The 24665-nt window shown below is 32.4% G+C and overlaps 1 protein-coding gene across 38 annotated transcripts in view; it reads right to left on the bottom strand.

The window, feature by feature from the left end:
• The window catches only part of RIMS2 (regulating synaptic membrane exocytosis 2), a 596440-nt gene that overhangs the window by 343692 nt on the left and 228083 nt on the right, over positions 1 to 24665 (bottom strand). For 15 of the 38 annotated variants that reach the window (XM_061171510.1, XM_061171523.1, XM_061171526.1 and 12 more), the window contains exon 1: positions 17973 to 18094. The exons of the other annotated variants lie outside the window; for them this stretch is intronic. In XM_061171510.1, coding sequence (XP_061027493.1) covers positions 17973 to 18094 — 122 coding nt within the window. Of the gene's footprint in view, positions 1 to 17972; positions 18095 to 24665 lie in introns of those variants that run through there. 38 annotated transcript variants of the gene reach the window in all.

Raw genomic sequence — 24665 nt, 5'->3', positions numbered from 1 at the left:
GGCCTGTGCTCTAGAGCCCACGAGCCACAACTACTGAGCCTGCTCGCCACAACTACTGAAGCCTGCGCACCTAGAGCCCGTGCTCTGCAACAAGAGAAGCCACCGCTGTGAGAAGTCCGCACACCACAACAAAGAGTAGCCCCTGCTCACTGTAACTAGAGAAAGCCCACACGCAGCGATGAAGACCCAACGCAGCCAAAAATAAATAAATAAAATAAATTTTAAAATAATAATAATAATGATAATTGCCATTACTATTATTATTTACTTAGTGTTTATTATTTGCCAGGCCATGTTCTAAATGCTTTACATATTTTAGCTCATTTAATTTTCATAAAATTTGTCATCTTGTTTATTTTTTAGTTATATTTTAAATTATAAAACCCAAAGCATTTGCTGTTAATATTTTGGTATATTTTCTTCATTTGTTTTTTCTATGCTTTTTTCTTATTTGTAAAACAAGAACAAAAACCACATCTATGTTCTTTTTTCATTTGACATGGATGAAGTCAAAAAGCATTATTCTGTCACTAAATCACTGAAAGTATAAAGGAAGTCAACAGAAAACTGGGAGTTTGCTTTTTGTGCAAGATTTTACGAACCCACACAAAATGAAGTTAAGCTTTATTTCTTTGAATACCCTAATTTCATACATTTTTAGCTTTGTTTTTGTTTATATTTCACTTCAATTATAGCTGCACTAGAAGTAATGCTAGTATGGGATAAGTATCAGACATAAAGTATTTCTTAATGCCAATCCTCAAATGTCTACAGATGTATAATCAAGTGTAACCACAAATAGGATTCAAACAAATTTGGTGAAAGCAGTTTGAGAATTTTAAACAGATGCTAAGAAACATCCGAACCATCTGTAAGATTTGATGGAGGAAGATGTCCAGCTGACTAGCTTAACAAGGCTCACCTGCGTTTCTGCACTAGAGACAATGAGATAGGGCACTGCCAGGCTGTGAGGACTGAAAATCTTACTCTGATTCACTTGCTTGCATCTTATTGCTGATAATGGACATGCACACTGACAGAAAACTGACAAGTCTAGTTTTTTCAGTGTTTTACAATAAACATCCAAATAAAAAAAGATAATTCATAAAGTAACATCAGGTAGGAGAGAAAGAAGTTTTAAAATAAAACCTATTCTTCAGAGGTAATAAGAAAGAAGGCAACAATTTCAGATGTGGAAACAAGTTTTACAGATTTAGCATTTATTGTTTCAGATAAAAATAAGATAAAAATCCAGAAGAAATCCATTTCCCAATAGAGGTGTGTGTAGAGGAGAGGGAAATTGTGATAACTAATTAATTGAGAATAAATAAATTAAATAATTCCCAAGCAACAGCATTAAGGACCTAGATGAGCCTCATTTAATAATGCTACTGACAACATAGTTTTTCTCAGCAATCTGGAGACTTTATCCATAAAAATGCTAGACCCTTTGTTCTTTAAGGCCTGCTCTACACCCACTACTGCTGCCAATTTCAAAGGTCTTCCCTTACTGATGTAGGAAAGTTTTATACCTTGCTTTGGTAGAAAAAAAGATAGAAGGAAGGGGAAGGAAGAAGGGAGGGAGGGAGGAAGGAAGAAATGGAGGGAGGGAGGAAGAAAACTTCTGGTATGAGCACACTCATTTAAAATACATTTATTCTATGACTGTTTTCCTCAAATTAACAAGTGCACCTCCTGGAGATAGCTATGTTTAAAATTGTTCAACTTTTTCTATTAAAGTTTTACTCTTGAATTGTTTCGTTCCCACTTATGAATGCATTGAACTATCATTGTCTAAAAAACTTGTAAGAAAACACTTTGGTATTATCTCAAAGTTGAACATAAAAATGGAATATATCTAAGAGAAACTCCTACACACGTAAAACAAGAGATGTTCATAGCAGCATTTTTCACAATAGCAAAAGTTTAGAAACAATCCAAATACCCATCAGTGGAAGAGTGAGTTAAAAATTGTGATATAGTAACACTATGAAATATCATACAGCAGTCAAAATAAATGAACTACCACAACCCATATTAGTATGATGCAATGTAAAATTACATGAAAAAAAACAGAATACCTTTATATAAAGATAAAAACACTAATGCTTTTTAAGAATACATACATATTAATCTATCTATAGATATATATGAAATCTATATTTAAAAAGAAACCTAAGGAATGATGAACATGGGTTCTATATAATAACTGCCACAAACTGAAGGATTCAAGGAAATTGGATGAGATAAAGAAATGGTTAGATTTAAATTATTGCCAAGGTTCCAGCTCTTGTTTGAGATGGAAGGTTCGTGGGTGTTTATTAAATTATTATAAAATAATTAACAGATTCCTGAGTAGCTAGTGTAAGGTTTTCCTTCTTGCCATAAACTGTATAACTGGGCAGAATAGATGACACAATCACTTTAGGGCACTGAACATGACACAGATTGAAATTCTAGGAAAGGAAAACCATTTAAGGTAAGCTTCACTCTAGCTTTCTGCCTGGAAACAATTCCACAACTAGAGCATGAAGAATTGAAGCCCAGGCAGAGAGCACAGGACTTACTAAGCATATGAAACAATCTGGTGTTAAAAACAGAGATCTCAGGCTTACTAATGCAGTGGTAATTTGTGATATAGGTTACTAGAGAGAAGGGAGCTAAGAGAAGAAACTCTAGTAACAGAGTTTTTACTCAGGTTCCTACCCAAATCCTAAACTGTACTTACTTTAAGCAGGCTTTCTGGAGCCTAGGAGATCGCACCTATTAAGGGCTGAGAGATGAAGAGAAATTTCAGAAGTCACTGATTAAGCACTGAAAAACCCAAGGCATCCAGTTGAGACACCAGAAAATTCAGGTATTAAGAGTAAGAAACCATACCCTAGAAGTAGGAGCAGTACCCTATGACAAAGAAAAAAGGAATGAGTACTGTCCACTGCCAAAAACCGAGCTTTGGTAAGACCAAGGTGATCCTCTTTAATTTAACTGCCTGACAAGATTTTTTTAAAAAGCATTCTTTAGATGAAAACATAATGTAGAATCTCTACAATGCATCATTTACAATGTTCAGCATACAGTGAAGTTTTAAGAGACATGCAAGGAGGCAAGAAGATGAATCCATAATCAAGAGAACAAAAAGTCAACAGAAAGAGTCCTAAACATGGCCAGGATGTTGCAATTAACAGACAAGGACCTCAAAATAGCTACAATGAATATGTCAAAGAATTTAATGGAGAGTTGACTACAGTAGGGAAACAGAGAGAGAATTTCAGCAGATTAATAGAAGCTTGAAAAAAAAACCAAGTGTCAATTCTAGACTGAAACATGCAATAAGAGAAGTATAGAATACATTACACATGCTTAACAGTAGAATGGAATAAAAACAGCAAAGAGTGAACTCAAAACAAATTACTAGAAAATAAAGACTGAGCACAGGAACAGGAAAAAAATGAAAACAGAAAAGCATGTGAGATTGGTAGGGCAGTATCAAACAGTAAAACACATATATTATTGGAGTCATACAGGGAAAGGGGAAACAGATGGAGCAGAGGAAATATTTAAGAAGATAATGACCAACATTTTAAAAAATTGATGACTGAAATCATTCCATACATACAAGCAGCTCAGTGAACCACAATGAGAATATAAAGAAAAACACACCTAAATACTTCAAACTGCTGAAAACAAAAGACAAAGTGCTATCTTAAAAGCAACCAGAGAAAAAGGACACAATACCTATAGGGAAAAAAAATAATGAAATCACAGCTGACTTCTCTCCATGAACAATGAAGGCCAAAAGACAATTGAATGACAAGTCTCAAGATATGTCATGTGACAAGCTAAGAATGACATATGTTTAGAATGATATATCTTAAGAGAGAAAGAAAATGTTCACCTAAATCTGTATCTAATCTGTAATTAAACACCCTTCTAAAAATTGAAGGCAAAAATAAAGATTTTTTTTAATCTAAAAAGGCTGAAGGATCACCCATACAACATGAAATACTAACAGAAGTTCTTCAGGTAGAACAAAAATGATACCAGAAAGAGGCCCGTATCTGGAGAGAAGAATGAAGATAACCAAAAACAGTAAATATGTGGGTAATTATAAAAAAAAATTTTTTTAAATAAAAAGTGTTGATAATTTAATGAAAAATTAGTAATGTATGGTAAAGCTTCCAATATTTGTGTACAGTAAAATATATAATGACAATAGCAAAAGTACAATGGAGGTAAAAATGAAATTATTCTGTTAAAAGGTTCATATATGGCATACGAATGTTACAATATTAATTCATGGCAGAATTATAAATTAAGAACGCATATTATAATTCCAAGATCAACACTTCTAAAAAGTTATAGTTAAAAACATACTAGAGGAGAAAATATGGACTACCAAAAACTTACTAATAAATCAAACAACAGGATTTTTTAAAAAGGAGGAAAAAAAACCAACAGAAGAAATACAAAGAAAATAGCAAGCTGATAGATTAAGTCCAACTACATTAGTAATTATATGAAATGTAAATAGACTAAGCAATCCAATGAAAAAAGTGAGACTGAAGAAAAATCAGGATCCACTCATATGCTGTTTCTCTCTCTGTCTCTGTCTCTCTCTCTCTGTCTCTCTCTCTCACACACACACACACACACACACAAAATATAAGGAAGCCAATAGGGTAAAAGAATGGGAAAGGATATTCCACACACACACTCACCATAAAAAAGTCAATGCAGCTCAATAATATCAGACAAAATATAATCTAAGAAAAAATATTACCTGAGTTAAAGAGGAAGATTTCACAGCAATAAAGGATATATTCTTTTAAAAAAGCATAATAACTCTAAGTATTGCTATATCCAATAACACAAAAATAAAATACATGAAGCAAAAATTATATACTACTATAAGAAACAGACAAATATGCAATCATAGTTGGAAGTTTTAACACTCTTTTCTCGGTAAATGATGGAAAGCAGACAAAAAATTAATAAGGATACAGAAAATGTGAAACCACAAGAAAAGAAAATAACAGGCCATATACCTGATGAACATACATGAAGAAACCTCAAAAATATTAGCAATATGACTTCAACAATACATTAAAAGAATCATATACCATGATCAATCAAAGTGATACACCATTTAACAAAATTGATGATACAGCAATTAACAAAATGAAGGATAAAAGTTATTTGATCATTCTAACAGACACAGGAAATGCATTTGACAAAATACAACACCCATTCATGAAAAAAACGCTCAACAAAGTGGGTACAGAGAAAACATACCTCAACATAATAAAGGCCATATATGACAAGCCTACAGCTAACACTATACTCTAAGATCAGAACAAGACAAGGTGCTCTTCCTTGCCACTTTTATTCAACATAGTACTATAAGTCCTAGTCAGAGTAATTAGTCAAGAAAAAGAAATAAAAGCCATCCAAAGCAGAAAGAAGAAAAACTGCCTCTATTTGCAGATGACATGATATCATATAGGTGTGCATGTGTGTATGTATATACATATATATATGAAGCTCTACCAAAAAAATTGTTAGAACTAATAAACAAATTCAGTAAAGTTTCAGCAAAGAAAATCAATATACAAAAATCAATTGCACTTGTATACACTAATAACAAACTATCAGGAAGAGAAATTAAGAAAGCAATCCCATTTACAACTGCATGAAAAAATAAAACCCTAGGAACAAATTTGATCAAGGAGGTGCAAGGCCTGTACACTGAAAACTATAAAACACTGATGAAGAAATTGAAGCCAAAAAAAGAGAAAAAAGAAAAAAAAGAAATTGAAGCATACATAAATAAATGGAAAGATATTCCATGCTCATGGGATGGAAGAATTAATATAGCTAAAATGTCCATACTACCTAAAGCACTCTACAGATTCAATGCAATTCCTATCAAAATTCCAATGGCATTTCTCACAGAACAAGAAGAAACAATCCTAATATTTGTATGGAACCACAAAAGACCCCGCATAGCCAAAGCAATCTTGAGAAAGAAGAACAAAGCTGGAGGCATCACACTTCCTGATTTCAAACTATATTATAAAGCTATGGTAATCAAAACAGTAGAATACTGGCATAAACCAGACATATAGTTCAAAGGAATAGAATAGAAAGCCCAGAAACAAACCCACACATATGTGGTCAATTAATTTATGACAAAGGAGCCATGATATATATTGGAGAAATGATAGTCTCTTCAATAAATGGTGCTGGGAAGACTAGACAGCCACGTGCAAAAGAATGAAACTGGATCACTATCTTACACAATACACAAAAATCAACTCCAAATGGACTAAAGACCTGAATGTAAGATATGAAACCATAAAACTTCTAGAAAAAAACACAGAGGATAAGCTCCTTGACATCGGTTTTGGCAATGATTTTTTGAATTTGACAACAAAAGCAAAGGCAAAAAAAGCAAAAGTAAACAAGTGGGACTACATCAAACTAAAACGTTTTTGTACGGCAAAGGAAATCATCAAGAAAATGAGAAGGCAACATGTGGAATGGGAGAAAATATTTGCAAATCATATGTCTGAAAAGAAGTTAATATCCAAAATATACAAAGAACTCATACAACTCAATGGGAAAAAATCCAATTAAAAAATGGACAGAGGATCTGAATAGATATTTTCCAAAGATGACAGCAAATGACCAACAGGTCCATGAAAATGTGCTCAACATCGCTCATCATCAGGAAATGCAAATCAAAACCACAAAGAGATATCACCTCACACCTGTTAGAATGGCTATTATCAAAAAGACAAGAAATAACAAGTGGTGGCATAAGTGTGGAAAAAAAGGAACCTTTCTGCGCTGTCAGCAAGAATGTCAATTGTTTCAGCCACTGCGGAAAACAGTATAGAGATGCCTCAAAAAATTAAAAATAGAACTATCATATGAATCAGCAATTCCACTTCCCAGTACTTATACAAAGTAAATGAAGACACTAACTTGAAAGGATATATGCACCCCCATGTTCACTGCAGCATTATTTACACCAGCCAAGACATAGAAACAACTTAAGTGTCCATGGATGGATAGATAAGGAAAAGGTGCTATATAAACACAATGGAATATTATTTACCCATAAAAGAAGGAAATCCTGCCATTTGCAACAACATGGATGGACCTTGAGGGCATTATGCTAAGTGAAATAAGTCAGAGAAACATAAATACTATATGATCTCACTTATATGTGGAATCTAAAAATGAATTCATAGACATGAGAAGAAATGGGTGGGCGCCAGTTGGGGTCGGTGGGGGGGAGCGGGAGAGAGAATGGAAGGTAGTTAAAAGGTACCAACTTCCAGTTATAAGATAAATAAGTCCTGGGGATGTAATGTACAGCATGGAGACTATAGTTAACAATACTGTATTTTATATTTGAGAGTTGCTAAGAAAGTAAATCTGAAAAGTTCTTATCACAAGATTTTAAAAATTGCAACTGTGTGGTGATGGATGTTAATTAAACTTATTTTGGTAATCACTTTGCAATATATAAATATATCAAATCATTTATTGTATACCTACAACTAATATAATATTATATCAATTATATCTCAATTTTTTAAAGAATTATTATTAAATAACAAAAATTAAAAAATAAAAATGGACAGAACTACTCACCAAAGAACGTAAGACGTCTCTACCAGCTGAGAGTAGCTCCCAGCTGACAGCCAGCAAGGAAACAAGGACCTAGGTCCACAACCACAAAAAACTGGGTTCTGCCAACAAACTTAATGAACTTGGAAGTAGATTCTTCCCATGATCTTCTAGATAAGAGCCCAGGCTAGCCAACATCTTCAGTCAGCCTTGTGAAGCCCTAAATAGAGGAGTCAGAGCCCACCTGGACTTCCAACCTACAGAGCTGCAAATAATAAATGGGTATTGTTTTAACCTACTAAGCTTGTGGTAATATAGAGCTAATACCCATATTAAGTGTTTTATATAGTAATGAACCTTCTTTATATAAGCCAATATGAATAAAAATAACTAAAATGAGAGAATTAAAAGATTCATATGCTCATGTAGGTGATGAATTCCATATAATCTTTGGACAGTATTATCAAATTGTGGTACCATTTTTCATTAATATTGCTCATCTATATATTTGTTGCAATGTCAGTGACAAAGGATATAATGAGCATTTCTCTAGCTCTGTGGGCTTCGTGGAAAATATGGTAATATTCTTTGAAACACACATTGCTCTAAGTGTATTTTCATCATCAGATTTACATTTTGTGCAAATAGATTTACAAAAAACTTCAATTTCTTGAGAAAAGGTAACGTATCCCATTTTTATGTTCACCAAGTTTTGTTTCAAAATTAAGATATAACTCAGCAGACCCAAAGAAGTAATGTTCAGAAAAATGTTCAATGCAAAAAATACATTGTGACATTGCAAAAATTATTAATTTAAAAAAATGGGCCATGATTACAAATAATTATCAAATTTTCAGCATACAGTTTTTATTTTTTATACTGTGATTGACAGCAGTTGAAGAATCAACTGGTGACTACTCTCACAAAGAGGAACTTCATCTTTAGCCTACTCATTGTCATCACAAACATGATCAAATTTCCTTTAAAAATTCTCTATCGAAATTATCATTGAAATATGATGGCTTTTGTGTCTTCATTACATCTGATCATTTTCTCTTATAGTTAGATCAGTTATATCAATCTTATGCTTTCTATAAAGAAAGCCTATCCATACATTGCTCATATTTTACCACTAGCAATAGTCATTAGAATATGGATGAAGTACAGTAGTAAAGAAAGACTTTAAGCCACCAGTCATATATGCTAAGCATCTGAAACATGGCTGGTTCAAATCAAGCTGTTCTGCAAGTGTGAAATACATACCCGATTTTGAAGACCTTTTACCAAAAAAGCACAATTTAAAACATTTCATTTATCATTTTATATTGATTATGTGTTGAAATGGCAATTCTTTGGATATACTGAGTTAAATAAAATATATTATTAAAATTAATTTCCAGGGAACTCTACTCAATACTTGGTAATGACCCATATGGGAATAGAACCTAAAAATGAGTGGATATATGTATATGTATAACTGATTCACTTTGCTGTACAGCAGAAACTAGCACAACATTGTAAATCAACTACACTCAAAGAAAAAGTAATTATTAAAAAAATTTTAGTAAAATAAAATTAATTTCAAAAAAGAAAGACTATTTAAAAGTTACATATTCTCTCTATATTCTGATGATACAATGATAATTTAACTAAAACATGAGGTTCGTAATCAGTCACTGTCCAGTGATATTTGGAAAATCACAACAAATTACAGAGAATGAAGATGAGATTACAAAAGTAGCTACAGATATAATTTCTGCCAGCATAGCGTTTAACAAATGCAATTAAAAATACTAAAGAACAGATTCCTCTTTTGATAATGGCCAAACAGCTCCCATCAAATGAACCATCCCAAGGATAATAAGTTCTGGGCAAAATATGAACAAAAAGCTATTTGAAGGCCCTAGAGAGTAACAAAAAGAAGACAGACACTGGGGTGCAGTTGACATTTGGAAAAAGAGAATGACACTGGATGAGTTTCCCATTTTTATGGCTTTTAGCCATACCCATCAATACCTAAAGGCTAAATCCATATTAGAAAACTCAGTCTCACTAGCTCGAAAAACCAAAGGAAAGAGTTTGAGCAAATATAGCAGGTAGAAAGTGAGGACAGAATGGCAAAAAGAAAGCTACAGAAAGAAAAAATTAAATTCTGTGTATAATAAACACTGCCCAAATCTCATGCATGCAGAGGAAGAATTCAAACAGTTCAGTTAAAATTAAAATAATTAAACCAAAATTTCAGCTGTTGTACCTCAGGGGAAACAAAGTATGTAGCTCAAGCTCTGCCATATTAACTTCCTGCTTTAAAAATAATCAGGACTCAGAACAGATTTCAGTCTTTATTTATAAAGTATTGTTAATCATGTCCAAGATATAAATAAAATTTACTTGATATATTAAGAAATAGAAAATCATGATCCTTACTCAAGAGAAAAAACAATAAACAGAGACTGAGAGCAAACCTGGATGTTAAAATTAGCAGAAAAGGATTTTAAAGCTACTATAGTAACTATGTTAAAGGAAGTAAAGATAATATGCTCATATGAGTGAAAAGATGGGAAATCTCAACAGAGAAACAGTGACTATAAAAAGTAACCAAATGGAAATTTTAGAACAAAAAATAAAATTTCTGAAATTAAAAATTCACTAGATGAGCTTTTCATCTGATAGAGATTATGAAAGAAAGACTCCATGAACTTGAAAATTACACAATCTGAAAAAGAGAGAAAAAATTTTTAATTACAGAATATCTGGGATGATTTCTAAATGGTCTAAAATACCAATAATTGGAAAATCAGAATGAAAAGAAAGTTAAGATAAAAACACTAATCAGCAAAATAGTAGATAAACAAGAGAGAAAATCAACAAAGCTAAAATAAACCGATCAAGCAAAAAGACAAATTTCGTGAATTACAAAATACCAATACCAAAGATAAAAGAAGGGTTATCACTATCAATTCCATAGACATTAAAAAGATAATAAAGGAAAATTACAAAATTTGTAACTTTTTTTAAACTGTTAATAAACTAATGGACTATCACAACTTCTATTTAACATTGTACTATTTGTCCTAATAAGATAAGAAAAAGAAACAAAAAGCATAAATACTGGAAAAAAAAGTAGAACTGTATCTATTTGTAGATGACATGAATGTTTACATAGGGTATCATAACAAATCTATAAAACAATTATTAAACTAATAAGTAAATTTGGCAAGGTCAAAAGATACAATGTTAATATTGAAAATAAATTATTTACATAAAAGCAGAAAACAACTAGAAACTGCAATTTTTTAAATAATTCCATTTATAGTATGATCAAATACTTTATAAACTTATGAAAAAAATAGTCATTCAAGACCTCCACCCTTAAAACTACAAAACATTCTTAGATAAATTAAAGAAGACCTAAATAAATGAAGAAATATCCAAAGGGAAAAATCAATGTTTTTAGATGTTAATTCTCCCTAAATCAATGTACAGAAATACAACACAATCCTAGACTCAATCCTAGCAAACTTTTAAATCAAAATTAACAAATTGATTATAAAATATATATGAAAATGCAAAGGACCTAGAATATCCAGCCTATCTTGAAAAAGAATAAAGGTGGAGAACTTACACTACCTGACTTCAAGATTACTATAAAGGTAAGACATTAGGATACTGCAGAAAGATAGACAAATAGATCAATGGAACAAAATAGATAGCCCTGAAATTGAATCATACTTATACAATTATTTAATTCTCTACAAAGGTGACAAAGCAATCCAGTAGAGAGTAGAAAGTCTTTAAGTTTTTTCAGCAAATGGTGGTAAAACACTGGATATCAACCAGGAAAAATATAAATCTTGACCCCTACCTCACACCATACACACAAAAATTAATGTGTGATGCACTGTATACCTAAATTAAAAAGCTATAACTCTATAAAGCTTCTGAAAGATATATAGGAGGATAGTTTGACGACTTAGGGATTGGCAAAGAATTGCTTGACAGCACACAGAAAACAAAAACTCTAAAAGAAAAAAATCGATAAATTAGATTTTATCAAAATTAAAACTTCTGCTCATCTAAAGGAATTACTAAGAAAATAAACAGGCAAACAACAGACTGCAAGATATATTCACAGAGCATATATCTGACAAATGACTGATATCTAGAATAAAGAACTTTTGCAACTCATTAATAAAAAACAAAAACCTAAATTTAAAAAAATTGAATAGACACTTCACAAAGGAAGATATTTTCTAAACTTTTGAACAGACACTTCACAAAGGAAGATATACAAATGGCCAATGAGCATATGAAAAAGTGCCTGACATTGTTAGTCATTAGGCAAATACTATCAAAAGGAGTTGCTATTATAAACTCACCAGAATGACAAAAAATTAAAAAGATGTATATCATCAAATGTTGGAAAGTGTGTGAAACCACCAAAACTCTCAAACATATTTGGTGAGAGTTTCATTATTTTTAAAAAATGATCTGGCATTATAAAACTAAATATAGACCTATCCTATCACCCAAGAATTCCTCATCTAGGTATTCATCCAAGAGAAATAAAAATATATGTCCACAAGGAGATTAATATAAGAGTGTAGAATATTCATAAAATAGAATACTACTCCTAGGGAAAGGAAAAACTACTCATATATGCAACAACATGGATGAATTTTTTTTTAATTATGCTGATTAAAAGTCTTTTATAAAAGAGTATCACCTACATGGTTTCAATTACATGAACTTCTAGAAGAGACAAAACAATCTATACTAAGCAAAAAAAATCACAACAATATTTGGTTCTGGAGGCTGAGGGGAGCCAGTATTGACTGTAAAGAATCATGAGGAATATAAGTGTGGGAATTCAGAGGTTAATAAATATATAGCCCCTAATTCAAGAGGCTCACAGTATAGTGACTTCACCAATATCACATAGCCAGCAAGTAGCAGACCCAAGACATGAACACAATTCCTGTGTTCACTACACAATGTAAAGCTACCACAATATATGTAGAAAAGTCAGGCACAAATCAACTGCTGACTAAACATGGCAGCTCTCCTTGTGGTTTTCCTTTACCTCTATATCTGACATTACAAAGGTCATGCAATGAAATGGAAAGTTTAAAGGAACTCAACTAAGAAGTCCTGAGTTTAAGTAAGCAGCTGAAAATCGTGTTTCTTATAGCCTAATCTGGGTCCCATGTCTCACTTTCTAAACCAGAGCTGCTCCACTTTTAACTGCTTTACATATTGAGTTAGATTTTAAAGGAAGTGTTCTCTGCTAAAATCAAAAGACAAACAAAAACCATGGCTTGAAAAACACTAGACAAAATAAAGATCCCTCATAGTTTAAGATACCACAATTTTAACATGCAATGGCTTTTTTCATTTTGCCCCAAAAAAAGTGCTCACAAACATTTCTGAGATCCTTAAAACTTCTCAAATTCAGAACTTAAATTCCTAGATCAGCCCTAGAAATTCTTTTCTTGGGTACATGAATCTTTGTCAGTAATCCATAAATGGATATGAAGACAGCTCATAGCATATATGAAGTGAATTCACTTTACTATTCAGTGAATAGCGCCAGAATTAAACAAAATAAGTTTACCAGTAATTATCTTCTTTGAGTTTTCTCAGATTCCTTACAATCATATAGAAGCTGAGAATAAAAAAGTATAGCTAACTTTTACATGTCAGTCATCAACAAAAACAGTAACTTAATAAAAAGTTCTTTGAATAGAGAAAATAGTACTTAGAGACTGTACATCAGTATCAGATTAAGTATCTATACTAATAATTGTGGTATATGGTTAAGATTCACAGTAAACATTCCAGTAAAAATATTAATGGTACACATCTAGTAATCAAAAGTCACTCTGATTAGAAATATAAAGAGACAATTGTTAAGATAAACTTTTATGTCTATAATATAACTATTATCATAATAATTATATATTTAACAAGGTTTATACATGTACATATATGTGTGTGTAGGTATGTGCATGCACATGTGTGCATTCATATCAGACTCTTGGGTGCTTTATCTTTCAGAATACAGACTGTTCATGAAATATGTTCCTATAATGAAAAATCGATTGTGCTGTGATCATAACAACTCCAAACAATGTGCACTGTGCAGACTGCACTCCCAGAACTATAAAAAGAAAGCATGCTGTTCTTTCAATGTCAAAGTAGTCGTTAATGTGCCATGATGAATAACAGGTGTCTGTGCCAAAAACCCTGAGCATAAATTGATGGCTTCATTATAAACCAAAGCAATAGTAAATGCTATGTAAAGGACTACATACTTCTGACCAAAAACACTACCAGATGAAATAATTAAATATTTACTTTGCAAAATCAAGTTTTATTTAAAATAATATTAATGCTTTAGAACTGTGGGAATGTTTCAGAGGAAAAGAGCCCATTTACACTAGGTGAATTCAAGTTTTACATTTCAGTTTTATAATTAGAGTGGCTCTGTAATTTATTGTCAAATAACAACACTTCTGAGAGAGAAAAGCAGTACTAATAATAATCAGTGGGGGACAGCAGGCATAAACTGGGACCAGTCCAGGCAAATCAGATAATATGGTTACCTTACTTGTAATTGAAAACACCAACAAATCCAAATCTTCTTTGATCTAGTAGGTTTTTTAAATCTTACTTTTAAATATTAAAGTCTGCATAACTCATTATATGTAGATGGAAAGGAGAGAAAGACTGTCTCTATTTTATTATCTATTTTGAATAAATTCCAGTCCTGTTATGCCCCTGTGTGGCCAGCCATCACAGCAAATTCACTGCCACACATTTAGTGACGGAGAAATAATTACAGTTTTGTAGGAAAATACAATAAATGTTACTAAAAATCCGAAAATGGAAAAACTTAAGTACATTTTTTCCACAAATATTATCACAAAAGATAGTCATCATTATGTTATTTGAATACTGCTCAAAGCAATTGATTACTCAAGGCTCTGAACACTTAAAAATATACCTTCTAGCATCCCAACATTTTTGTTTGCTTCCAAAGACAAGATCACAAAATTTAGATTTCATAATGACTTTAGTACTTGAGAACTTTTTGCTGGTAACAAAAGCAATTATCTTTGTATCCTAATTAAATAATTTAATTTGGGGAAAAATGAGTTTACAGTAAGAAAATTTGGTAATAAGAATTTAAAGTGTCATTTTATCAAAACCTACCAAGTGGATTTACATTGGATGCCAACACTAATTTTTTTTTCTTGTTGGACCTTCGGTTGTTTTATTTTAGCTGTAAAAGAAGATAATATCCTTCCTCTTCCTTTATGCACAAAAATGGTACTCAAGAACCACAATGATAAGAGAATCAGCTAAGAACTTTCAGTTTGAAACATAAGGGTCATGCTATATGGTTTCCAACAAAAAGCCCATCTAAAATATTTTGATTTTTTTCACTCATAAATAAATCTCAATTATTCATTAGATAACAAAATATTTTAACAATCTATAGTTACCTCCAGTTTAGTGACTTATGATGCATAAATATTATTGTGTATTGAAAATCTTTGCTTCTTTGACAAGTTGAACCTGGAAATGCTTTTGGAATAATTATTATGGGAGAGTTTCATTTTTAACCTTTTATTGCTTGTATGTCATGGAAGTAAACTGCCCTACCACCTGAAAATCTGATGAAAGTTGAGTTGCAAATTTAGGGACAAGATTAGTTACCTAGAAAAAGTCTCAGGAAAACTATTTGACAGAGTTCCCTTTCGATAATAGATTGTCTACTATTAATGCATAGTACTATTCTAGTAATTTCTCCTAGAAAGCAATTCAGAATAAAATATAATGCAATTGTCCATATCTATGATGTTATGTTTCTGTCACTTTAAAGATCATACTCAATGTCACAATACAATGACTGAATATTCCATTTCAACTAATCCAATTAAACAATTATTATTAATGTAATAACAACCAACACTGTTCTTTCCAGAGTGACAGTTATAGAATTGATGCTTCAACTTTAAGACCTTTATTATGTCCAGTCCACAAAGTTGAAAGGCCTGTTATTTAGAAACATTTTTAAAGTTGTTGTAAGAGCACATCATCTGATGACATACTCAGATCATCTTTGTTCCATAATTTTTTCTTCAAGAATGATTTTTTAGTCTACATCTTACTTTTCTAATTCAGTGTCTAAGCAGAATAAGAATTTTAAAAGTCCACTGTATCTGATCTGAACACAAAGTAACCAAAACATTAGAATATGTGGCAATATTAATTATAAGTTCATATAAACTTATTTTCACCTTTGATACTTCTAAAATAATAACTATTTGTATAATTGGTTTTCCTTGATTAAAAGTAAATCAAGTAGTTTGCATTTATGAAAATCAGTAGAGCTACATGTGAAAAAATGTCATGTTTTCTGAAGACTAAGAAGTCAAAAACATATAAAGGCAGGGGATTTATTCCTCCTAAAACAGAATAAATCTTTATTGATTAACTGGTAGTTTCAGATAATTTTAGATAAAAAATCAAAAAAGTTAAATAAGACTGGTCTCACAGAAGCATTAGAAACTTCACAATTTAATGTTTAACTGCAGCAACATAAAATTCCAGGTTTTTTAATAATGAGAGCATTGCAATTATAAGCATGCCAGCAATAATAGAAACTTGAGGCCAAGGAAAAGAATAGTAATAGGGATACACACAATTCCCTCAAAAAATAGATATTCTCATATTTTAAAACTACTAACATATACTTTAAAACTAATTCCATACCATGCTGTTAATAGCACCACTTCTAAAGTGAATGTACACCCAGCCCAAATATTCATATTTTTAACACATAAATTCTTGGCATAAAAAAAAAAAGAAATAGAAATCAAACAAGGAATAGATGTATAAAGGATGAGTACCAATCCTAAAAGTCTGATAGCTTCAGATCATGAAAATTTTAAGAAAGCCATACTGCCTCTTTTATGTAAATGTAAAATGCAATACAGATTATTTTTATCATTACAGATATTCAAGCAATGTACTACTAAACCAAAAAAAAAAATCTTAAAATATAGATAGCCTATTTTAGAATATCACAGAATTTCATAACTCACATATTTTAAATTAGTCCAAAAACTAAACATAAAAAACAATCAAATTAGTTAATTGAACAGAACTGTATGGGGAAAGAAGTGAAATTTTATAAAAAACCGATACGTTATTCTATATTCCATGAAAAGGTCATAGATATATTTATCATCAGTAAACATTTTAAATGTCAACAAATTCTAAAAGCCTCCTTTTCATTTGCTAAGTTAAAACATATACTGTGTAATAGGTATTTTTTAAATCTCTAAAATAGGCTGCCTCACATTGTTCAGAGATCCTAAAAGGAAGAGACCAGCAAAAACCATTCAATATTCTATGCACTCTTAGTTCTCCCTCAATTTCCAGAAGGTTTCAGTGCATTATCATGTTCACAGAATTTCTTTCTCAGTCTTTCACCACATGTATTTAGTTTAAATGGGGTCTTTTCTACACTAGGTATATAACATTAGATATTCTCAAAACGCAAACTTAAATGAGGGGAGAACTGGGTGATAAAACAGCATTTTAAAAGCATCCTTTAATAGGCTATCTCTTTTAGTGTAAGCCAGAGAAACCATCTAAAACATATGTCCATAATTTAACAACCTTCACCACACACACACACACACACACACACACACACACACACACACACAGACACACACCAAAAAAAGATCAGGTTGAAAAAGCAATAGGAATTTATAACAAAGCATCCTTCCAAACTAGCTGACCTAATACAAAGCATTATTAGCAGTTCCATAATATAGCTTATTTTAAAGTGATTATTGATCTACCCTGCATAGAGAAATGTCTTAGACCTAGAAAACATCTTCCGCATGTTTTATAAAGAGCATGCATGATTGCTAATTCAGATTTTCCGACAAATCACATATGATTATATAGCCCCATCCTTATATATGCAATGTAATCACTGGCGTGATCACAAAGGAAAAAAATCTATCAGACATTTTAAGCTAATCATTTTATTAGAAAATGAAATCATGAAACAGCCTGTATTATGTTTCAGAGGTCAAGCTAGTTAAATTTAAGATGCTTTTTGTGCTTTGAGGTAAGCTTATTTTCCTTCTTAAAATCAGTTAAGAACTACATAAAATTTTATATTTATGATTAAAAAGACAACACCCTTATAATACTAATATTTCAATACTGAACAATTTTACAGACATATAAGATTATTATTCTGAAAATATCAATACTAGAAGAATATATAGTTTAGCTTTACCCACCTTGCATTGTTCAGTGTTTGTCCAAAAAGCTCATTTTGTAAAATATTTGGTGGGGATGAAAAAACCCCATGAAAATGAGATAAAACAGAATTGCACACCTGGCGCAATGTCTCAAATTGCATTTTCCTTCCTTTTTTCTTCCTTCTCTTATTTTTCCTTACCACCTGTCTTTAAAGTCATCTATTTGCAGACACCATCAAATAAAAACATGCCAATCAAGTTCCATATTTCTCCTGAGCTCTGTAAAAACTGCGCTTAAATGAGCAGAGGTTGATAGTTAATTGTACAGTCATTATTCTTCTAATTCAGTCGTAGAAGATTCAGTACCCGTGCGGCTTTCGGCTTTCTCCTGACTGTAGCAAGAATTCTAAACAGCAGTAAGCTTTTTGGGCATTCCCAGCTGAAGTGTGAAGCTGAGCTGCTTTCATGTACTCTACTCATATTTCTCTCAGCCTATTAAAAACACGCAATAAATAGATGCTGTCATCAGGAGTTTCAGCACATCTGGCTACCAGCAATAAAATCTCAGAAGTAATAAAAATGGGGCAAGGTATCTTCTCAATGTTACTACTGGGTAAGAGGGAGAGAAATTATACATTTCCCAACCCTTTTCTCTTTCCCTGAAAAACGAATAACTCCAGCAACAGAGTATATAGGTCTCATCAATGTACAGGTTGCTGCATAGGACCAGAACACTCAAAAAATAAGTAGTAGGCTTCCCTGGTGGCACAGTGGCTAGGAATCTGCCTGCCAACGCAGGGGACACGGGTTCGAGCCCTGGTCCGGGAAGATCCCACATGCCGCGGAGCAACTAAGCCCGTGCGCCACAACTACTGAGCCTGCGCTCTAGAGCCCCCGAACCACAACTACTGAAGCCTGTGCGCCTAGAGCCCATGCTCTGCAACAAGAGAAGCCACCGCAATGAGAAGCCCGTGCACCGCAACGAAGAGTAGTCCCCGCTCACGGCAACTAGAGAAAGCCCGCGCGCAGCAACGAAGACCCAACGCAGCCAAAAATAGATAAATTAAATAAATAAAATTTTTAAAAATACTTGGAAAAAAAAGTAGTATATCCTTCTTTTGATATCATGAAGCAATAAAAATGTAACAGACAATAGGGCTTTTATTGCCTGCATTTAAAATGCCATAATTCTCAAGAGACATTTGGAAAACATGTACTTAGTTGTCTTAAATCTTATTTAATTTTAAAATGTCTTCATCTATTTATTTTTAAAGGAAAGTGAACAATGTTCAATCTGGGCCCTTTCTAAAGGCCATACATAGTGACTACATGATATTTATGTAATGGTAGAAAAAAATTATACCTTATCAATTAAAACCCACTTAAACAGCACACATAAAATATGAACTTTCTCACAAATCAAAAAAACACAACGAAGGCCAGAGAGACTTTATCAACTATTATTAATTTATTTCAATAATGGTGGTCACAGTATTCTTCAGAAGGATATTTCCTGACGGCCCCAGTGGTCTTAGAGTACCCCAGATCACCATCCATTCTTAATGAGTAATGCTGGTTTAGATAAAATCTTAGGTTACTCTATATCCAGAATCATCCATCTTTCTACAACAGATGCTCTGGTGTAGCTCTGGTGAATTTAAAACCAAATTTTAAACATGAACTCACTTATAGAGATGATTAATATATTTGTTGACCTCTAATTGCTCCTAAATCATGACATTTCTTTAACAGATACATCCCTTTTAGCCCTTGTTCCCTCAACTTTTAGCCTTAACCTCCTCTATCCCCTTCCACACACATACCACTATCAATAAATACGCACTTAAATACACTAAGAAGTTTTTTTAGAAGTGGTGAATTCTTTTTTGACATGAATAAACATGTCACAAAATAACAACACAAAATAAATAATATAAATTTTTAAATGATACAAAGTAAACATGTAATAATATAAACTTTTAAACAAATCATTTACTTCTTTTATAAACTAAGATCTTCAATTATGGATTTGTCCTCAACTAAGAATGCTCCTATTTTGCTTATTATTTTAGATTTTTATAGGTGCACACTAATCTGTTTATGAAATATACATATACACGTAATAGTCATAAAGTATTTTTTGGCTTATAAAGTACTTCTAAATTTTTTTAGTATCTAGAAAACATTATGAGTAAGTGATAATGTTGCTATCGTTTTATAGATGAAAAGAAACTTAGGTGTTAAGGGATTAAAGATCACACAGCTTGTAAAAGATAGAGTATTTGAATGAAGGTCTTTGCTTCAGACTCCACTTCACATGCTCCTTCCCTGTTATTCTATCTTCTATATACGTGCACACGTGGGGGCACACATACACATATACACACATATACGCACATCTATTTGTAAATAGATCAGTCTCCATAGATGAACAGGAAACCTACCTGCCAGTGAGCCAGTCAAGTATATTTCAGTTAGAGCAAACATCTCAAATTTTTCAACTCACAAGTAACTTTAACTGGGTTTCTTCCATTTAACTCAAACAGAAGCAACCTGATGTGCTTCAAATTTTTAAGCCTCTGATTACAAGGTTGATTTTCACATCTATGAAAGGTCAGTTTCCATAAGTGGAAACATGCATTTTTAAATTCTTACTTTCAAAGCTTATACTATCTGTGATATATATATATATTTTTTTTCTCCCTTGTGGGTAGATTCAATTTTTATAAATAATCAAAAGCCATTTTAAAGCAACTCTATTAAATAAGAAGGTGATTACACTGCAAAACACTCTCTGTCGTTAAAAAAAAAAGTTTCTTTGAAGGTAAGCTCACAGCAAGAGTTTCAAAAATGGTCTAAGCCATAGGAAGACTACTGGAATGAGCCTCAAAATGGTTTCTTTGAAGTAAACAATATAGCAACGACCTTCCTCAGAGCCTTATTTTCCAGCTGTCACTGTACAACACACACTTCTGGTTGGCTTTCTCACAGTTCCTTCAATATCTCAGAGGAGATTTCTTCCACTTTCCCACCTCATTATCTCCTTTCACCTTCTCCTACTCATCCTTAAGGGCTCAAATGTCACTTTCTCAAAAAGACTTTCTTTGACCTGGATTAGGTCTCCCATTATGCACTCTCACTGTACCCTATACTTTTTCTTCACAGCATCTGATAAAAGCATAACTATATATTTACTTGAAAAAGAATGTTTAATGTCTTTCACCCTCAGTTCCATGAGATTAAGGCCCACATTTATTTGTTTACCACAGTGCCTAGTATAGAGTAGGTGCTTAATTAATAAGAAGCCTAAATTTTATGGAAAACTTAATTATTTTTTATTCACATCCCATAAGTAGGATAGGAAACTGCTCAGGGCTTAATTTGGTTCTTAGTTTCTGTGTTTGTTTGTTTGTTTGTTTTAGCCTACCACATCGTGTTATAAGGCTCAATAAATAGAAGAAAGACCAATATTTGCAACCAAAAACATTGTTCATTGGATGGACTTTGTAATTTGTTATAAATATCCTAAATATTATAAAGAATGTTTATAGCTAATATTTGTTTTAAATTTTCTACATACTGAAGACTCACAAGTAACTTAAATATTAGAGGCTTCTATAAGGACAGAAAGAACATGGCACTTGAGGTCAAATGGCCTGGATTTAAGTACTGACTCCTAATACTATCTAGCCCTAATACTTCAGGATGTTCACTTTATATATCCGACATATAGTTTCTTCAAATGTAAAATAAGCTACATCACTTATTTCATAAAGTTATTATTATATTAAAACATGTAATGTATATAAATGTATTTTATAAACTATAAAGTATATAGTACTTGGAAGTAACCTCACTATGAACTATCTAAGGAATCAAATTATTAGAACCAGGATTCTAACAATAATGTTAGGTATCTTTTACTTATCATATTTATTCATGCAAAAAATATTTATAGAATTTCTTTGGGTAAGTTTCTATATCCCTGTTCATTAGATGCTGAATGAAGGGATGCAGTGCTTATGCTTACACCTTTCTGCAAAAATGAGATAAATTCAGAATGTCCTTCAAGTAAGGTCAGCTCCATACTTACATCTAGTCCTGCAGAGAGGCATTAACTCTCACAAATGGTGTAGCTGGTGGCAATTGTTTTCTCTATGACTGTTCTATTAGAATCTTTAGTTCCTCAATGGAAATGACAATGCTAACTAGAGTTCCCAAGGAAGAAGAGATGTTAAGAAACTTTAAGCAGCACAGGCAATTTCATTAAAGATGACAGCAAAAAAGTCAATCAACGCTTTAAAAAGTTCAACCTAAAAGTAATCCCCAAATTTCATATAAAAATAAAAACATAATTTATTTTGCCTATTAAATTGGCAAAGTATTGCCCAGAAGGTCAGAGAATGGGCACTCTTAAACCATATTTACTGGCAGCAGTGTATACTGATAGAACCTTTTTGAGAAATATTTAGTAGTATGTAGTAAAAACTTTGAAAATGTTCAAATTCTGAGAGAACACTAGGAGCATAAACACCAAAATGTTAATATTGATTATCTCTGGGTGAAAACGTCACAGAATTTTTTTTCCATTATACTGAAGTTTTTGGTACAGTACCCACAAGAAAAGCCAAAATTTAACTTACGTAATGTGAAGACTTCTACAATTACAATGAAGTCATTCATTAACCATAATATATTAAGTATGATGCTAGCCCATAAACTTTTGCTTAGCAATACTCAAGTAAATCAAATACTAGATTATTAGTTTTCCCATGATTGGCTATATCCATTAGCAATGGTATCTATTCTCTTCTTTATCGATAAGTTCCTAAAATTCTGTAATAAGTCAAATTATTTAATTAGTACTATGAAACATCCAAATGAGATGAGAAAACAAAACTTAGTACTAACTTCTTTACATCATCCTCAAAAATATTTGAAGTATGTCTTAAATTAAAATTATTTAAGAATCTTGTGTCGCAACTAGAGAGCCTGTACGCCGAAACTACTGAGCCCGTGCGCTCTGGAGCCCACTCACCACAGCTAGAGAGAAGCCTGCGTGCCGCAACGAAGATCCCGCGTCCTGCAACTAAGACCCGACGCAGCCAAATAAATAAATAATTTTTTTTAAAAAAAAAGAATCTTGGTTTACAAATACCTAGTGGCAATAAGCTAGACGTCTCAAGAAATTTAATGCAAACTCAAAAATTAAACGAAAGAATAAAAATTGGGAAATTATACTCTTCTTAACAATACAAGTGTCTTACTTAAGGCACAATCACTCATGGCATATTTAAATTTTACAGTTTTAAAGATGTCTGGGTTTATTTTTAATTTTTAAGAGTACCAAAGTGTTTCTATTAAAATGCTCCACACATGCAAACACCTAAACATTGCTAATCAATTAGTGAAACCATATGTTATGTAATATGTATAATCCATAATAAAAAATCCCTGAAACACTAAAGGAATTTTTTCATTTTCTTAAAATAGAGATCTGTAGTTCTATCTATATAATTAAAACAACTGCACTATCTCTTCTATTGCATTATTCATTATTCTTGTTCCATTGACTTTCTGAAGCATCTGATAAAAATCTAAGGCTTATAAGTAAGATGGTCCAGAAAACAAGGTGTCTTCATATGTTTTGCAAATTAAAGTCTTGCATTGTAAATATGTCTCTGAGGCAAGACCATGAAACCATTCACCTCAGGGATAACAAATAAACAAAGAAATAAAAGGCAGATGAAATTTCCCACAAAAGAAGGAAAGAAAAGACATTCAATAAGCATAAATTGGCCTGTGCTTCAACTTAGGGTGGACCATACAGTACGTCCAGGAATGAAATAGAGGAAGAATAGCCCAGACCTAAATAATTACATGACAAATCTAAAGATTTCAAATAAAAATCAGAAAACAGTTTAGTTCAGAATACCTACAGCAGTTCTCATAGTAAGTTTTTTTAAATGTGTTGATCCTCAGTTATTTTCTGATGTACAAAAAAAATTCTGTAGCATTTCCCAGGGCTTGAACTCTGTATCTATCTCCCTAGTTTTGACCATTGAGGCAGAACAGCCTCCACAGTTTCTACCATCTAATTCAGAAAGGAAAGGGAAAACAGTGAAAGCCTCCACAAATGTATGAAGTCCCACCATCATTATCATCTCCCCAACTCCTCTTTCTAGGCCAGATATATGAGGGCTAATCCTACTGTGCTTTGAATCAAGCTGCATTATTAGGAGAAGTATTACAGAGCTGCTTCAACAGTCCAGAGCAGCTCTTACCAGAGCAGTCCCCACACCTACAAGCTGGCAGCAGGAATACCTTTCCTATCAGACTCAAGAATCAGGCTGTAGAGTGCTAATCCTAGATTTAAACTCCAGAATGAAAATATCCAGAGTGATTATCTGCTCTGACACCTAGAGGTTCTATCTGTTAGAGGAAAGAGAACCAAGACCTCTGAAAATACATTCTGGTAAGTCCCTCCAGTATTAGGACTGCTAGTTCCAAGTAAATATTCCCTTGATAATTATCAAGAGCATGACTGGAAGCAACACTACAATTTCAGGGAGCAATATCCATATGAATAAGATCCAACTCCATCTCTAATAGCGCCACTGTCCAGGAACGACGATATAGAAATATTTATAGCCTTGGGACTCCAAGCACTCAACTTAAGCTTGCAAACTGCCTCCAGAAGGCACCTCTACTACCTAGTAAATCCCAAGTATC

Source organism: Eubalaena glacialis, chromosome 17 (assembly GCF_028564815.1).
Source record: "Eubalaena glacialis isolate mEubGla1 chromosome 17, mEubGla1.1.hap2.+ XY, whole genome shotgun sequence".
Taxonomy (NCBI): Eukaryota; Metazoa; Chordata; class Mammalia; order Artiodactyla; family Balaenidae; genus Eubalaena; species Eubalaena glacialis.
The sequence above is the reverse complement of the archived record's forward strand: the minus strand, read 5'-3'. Positions and strand labels throughout refer to the sequence as shown.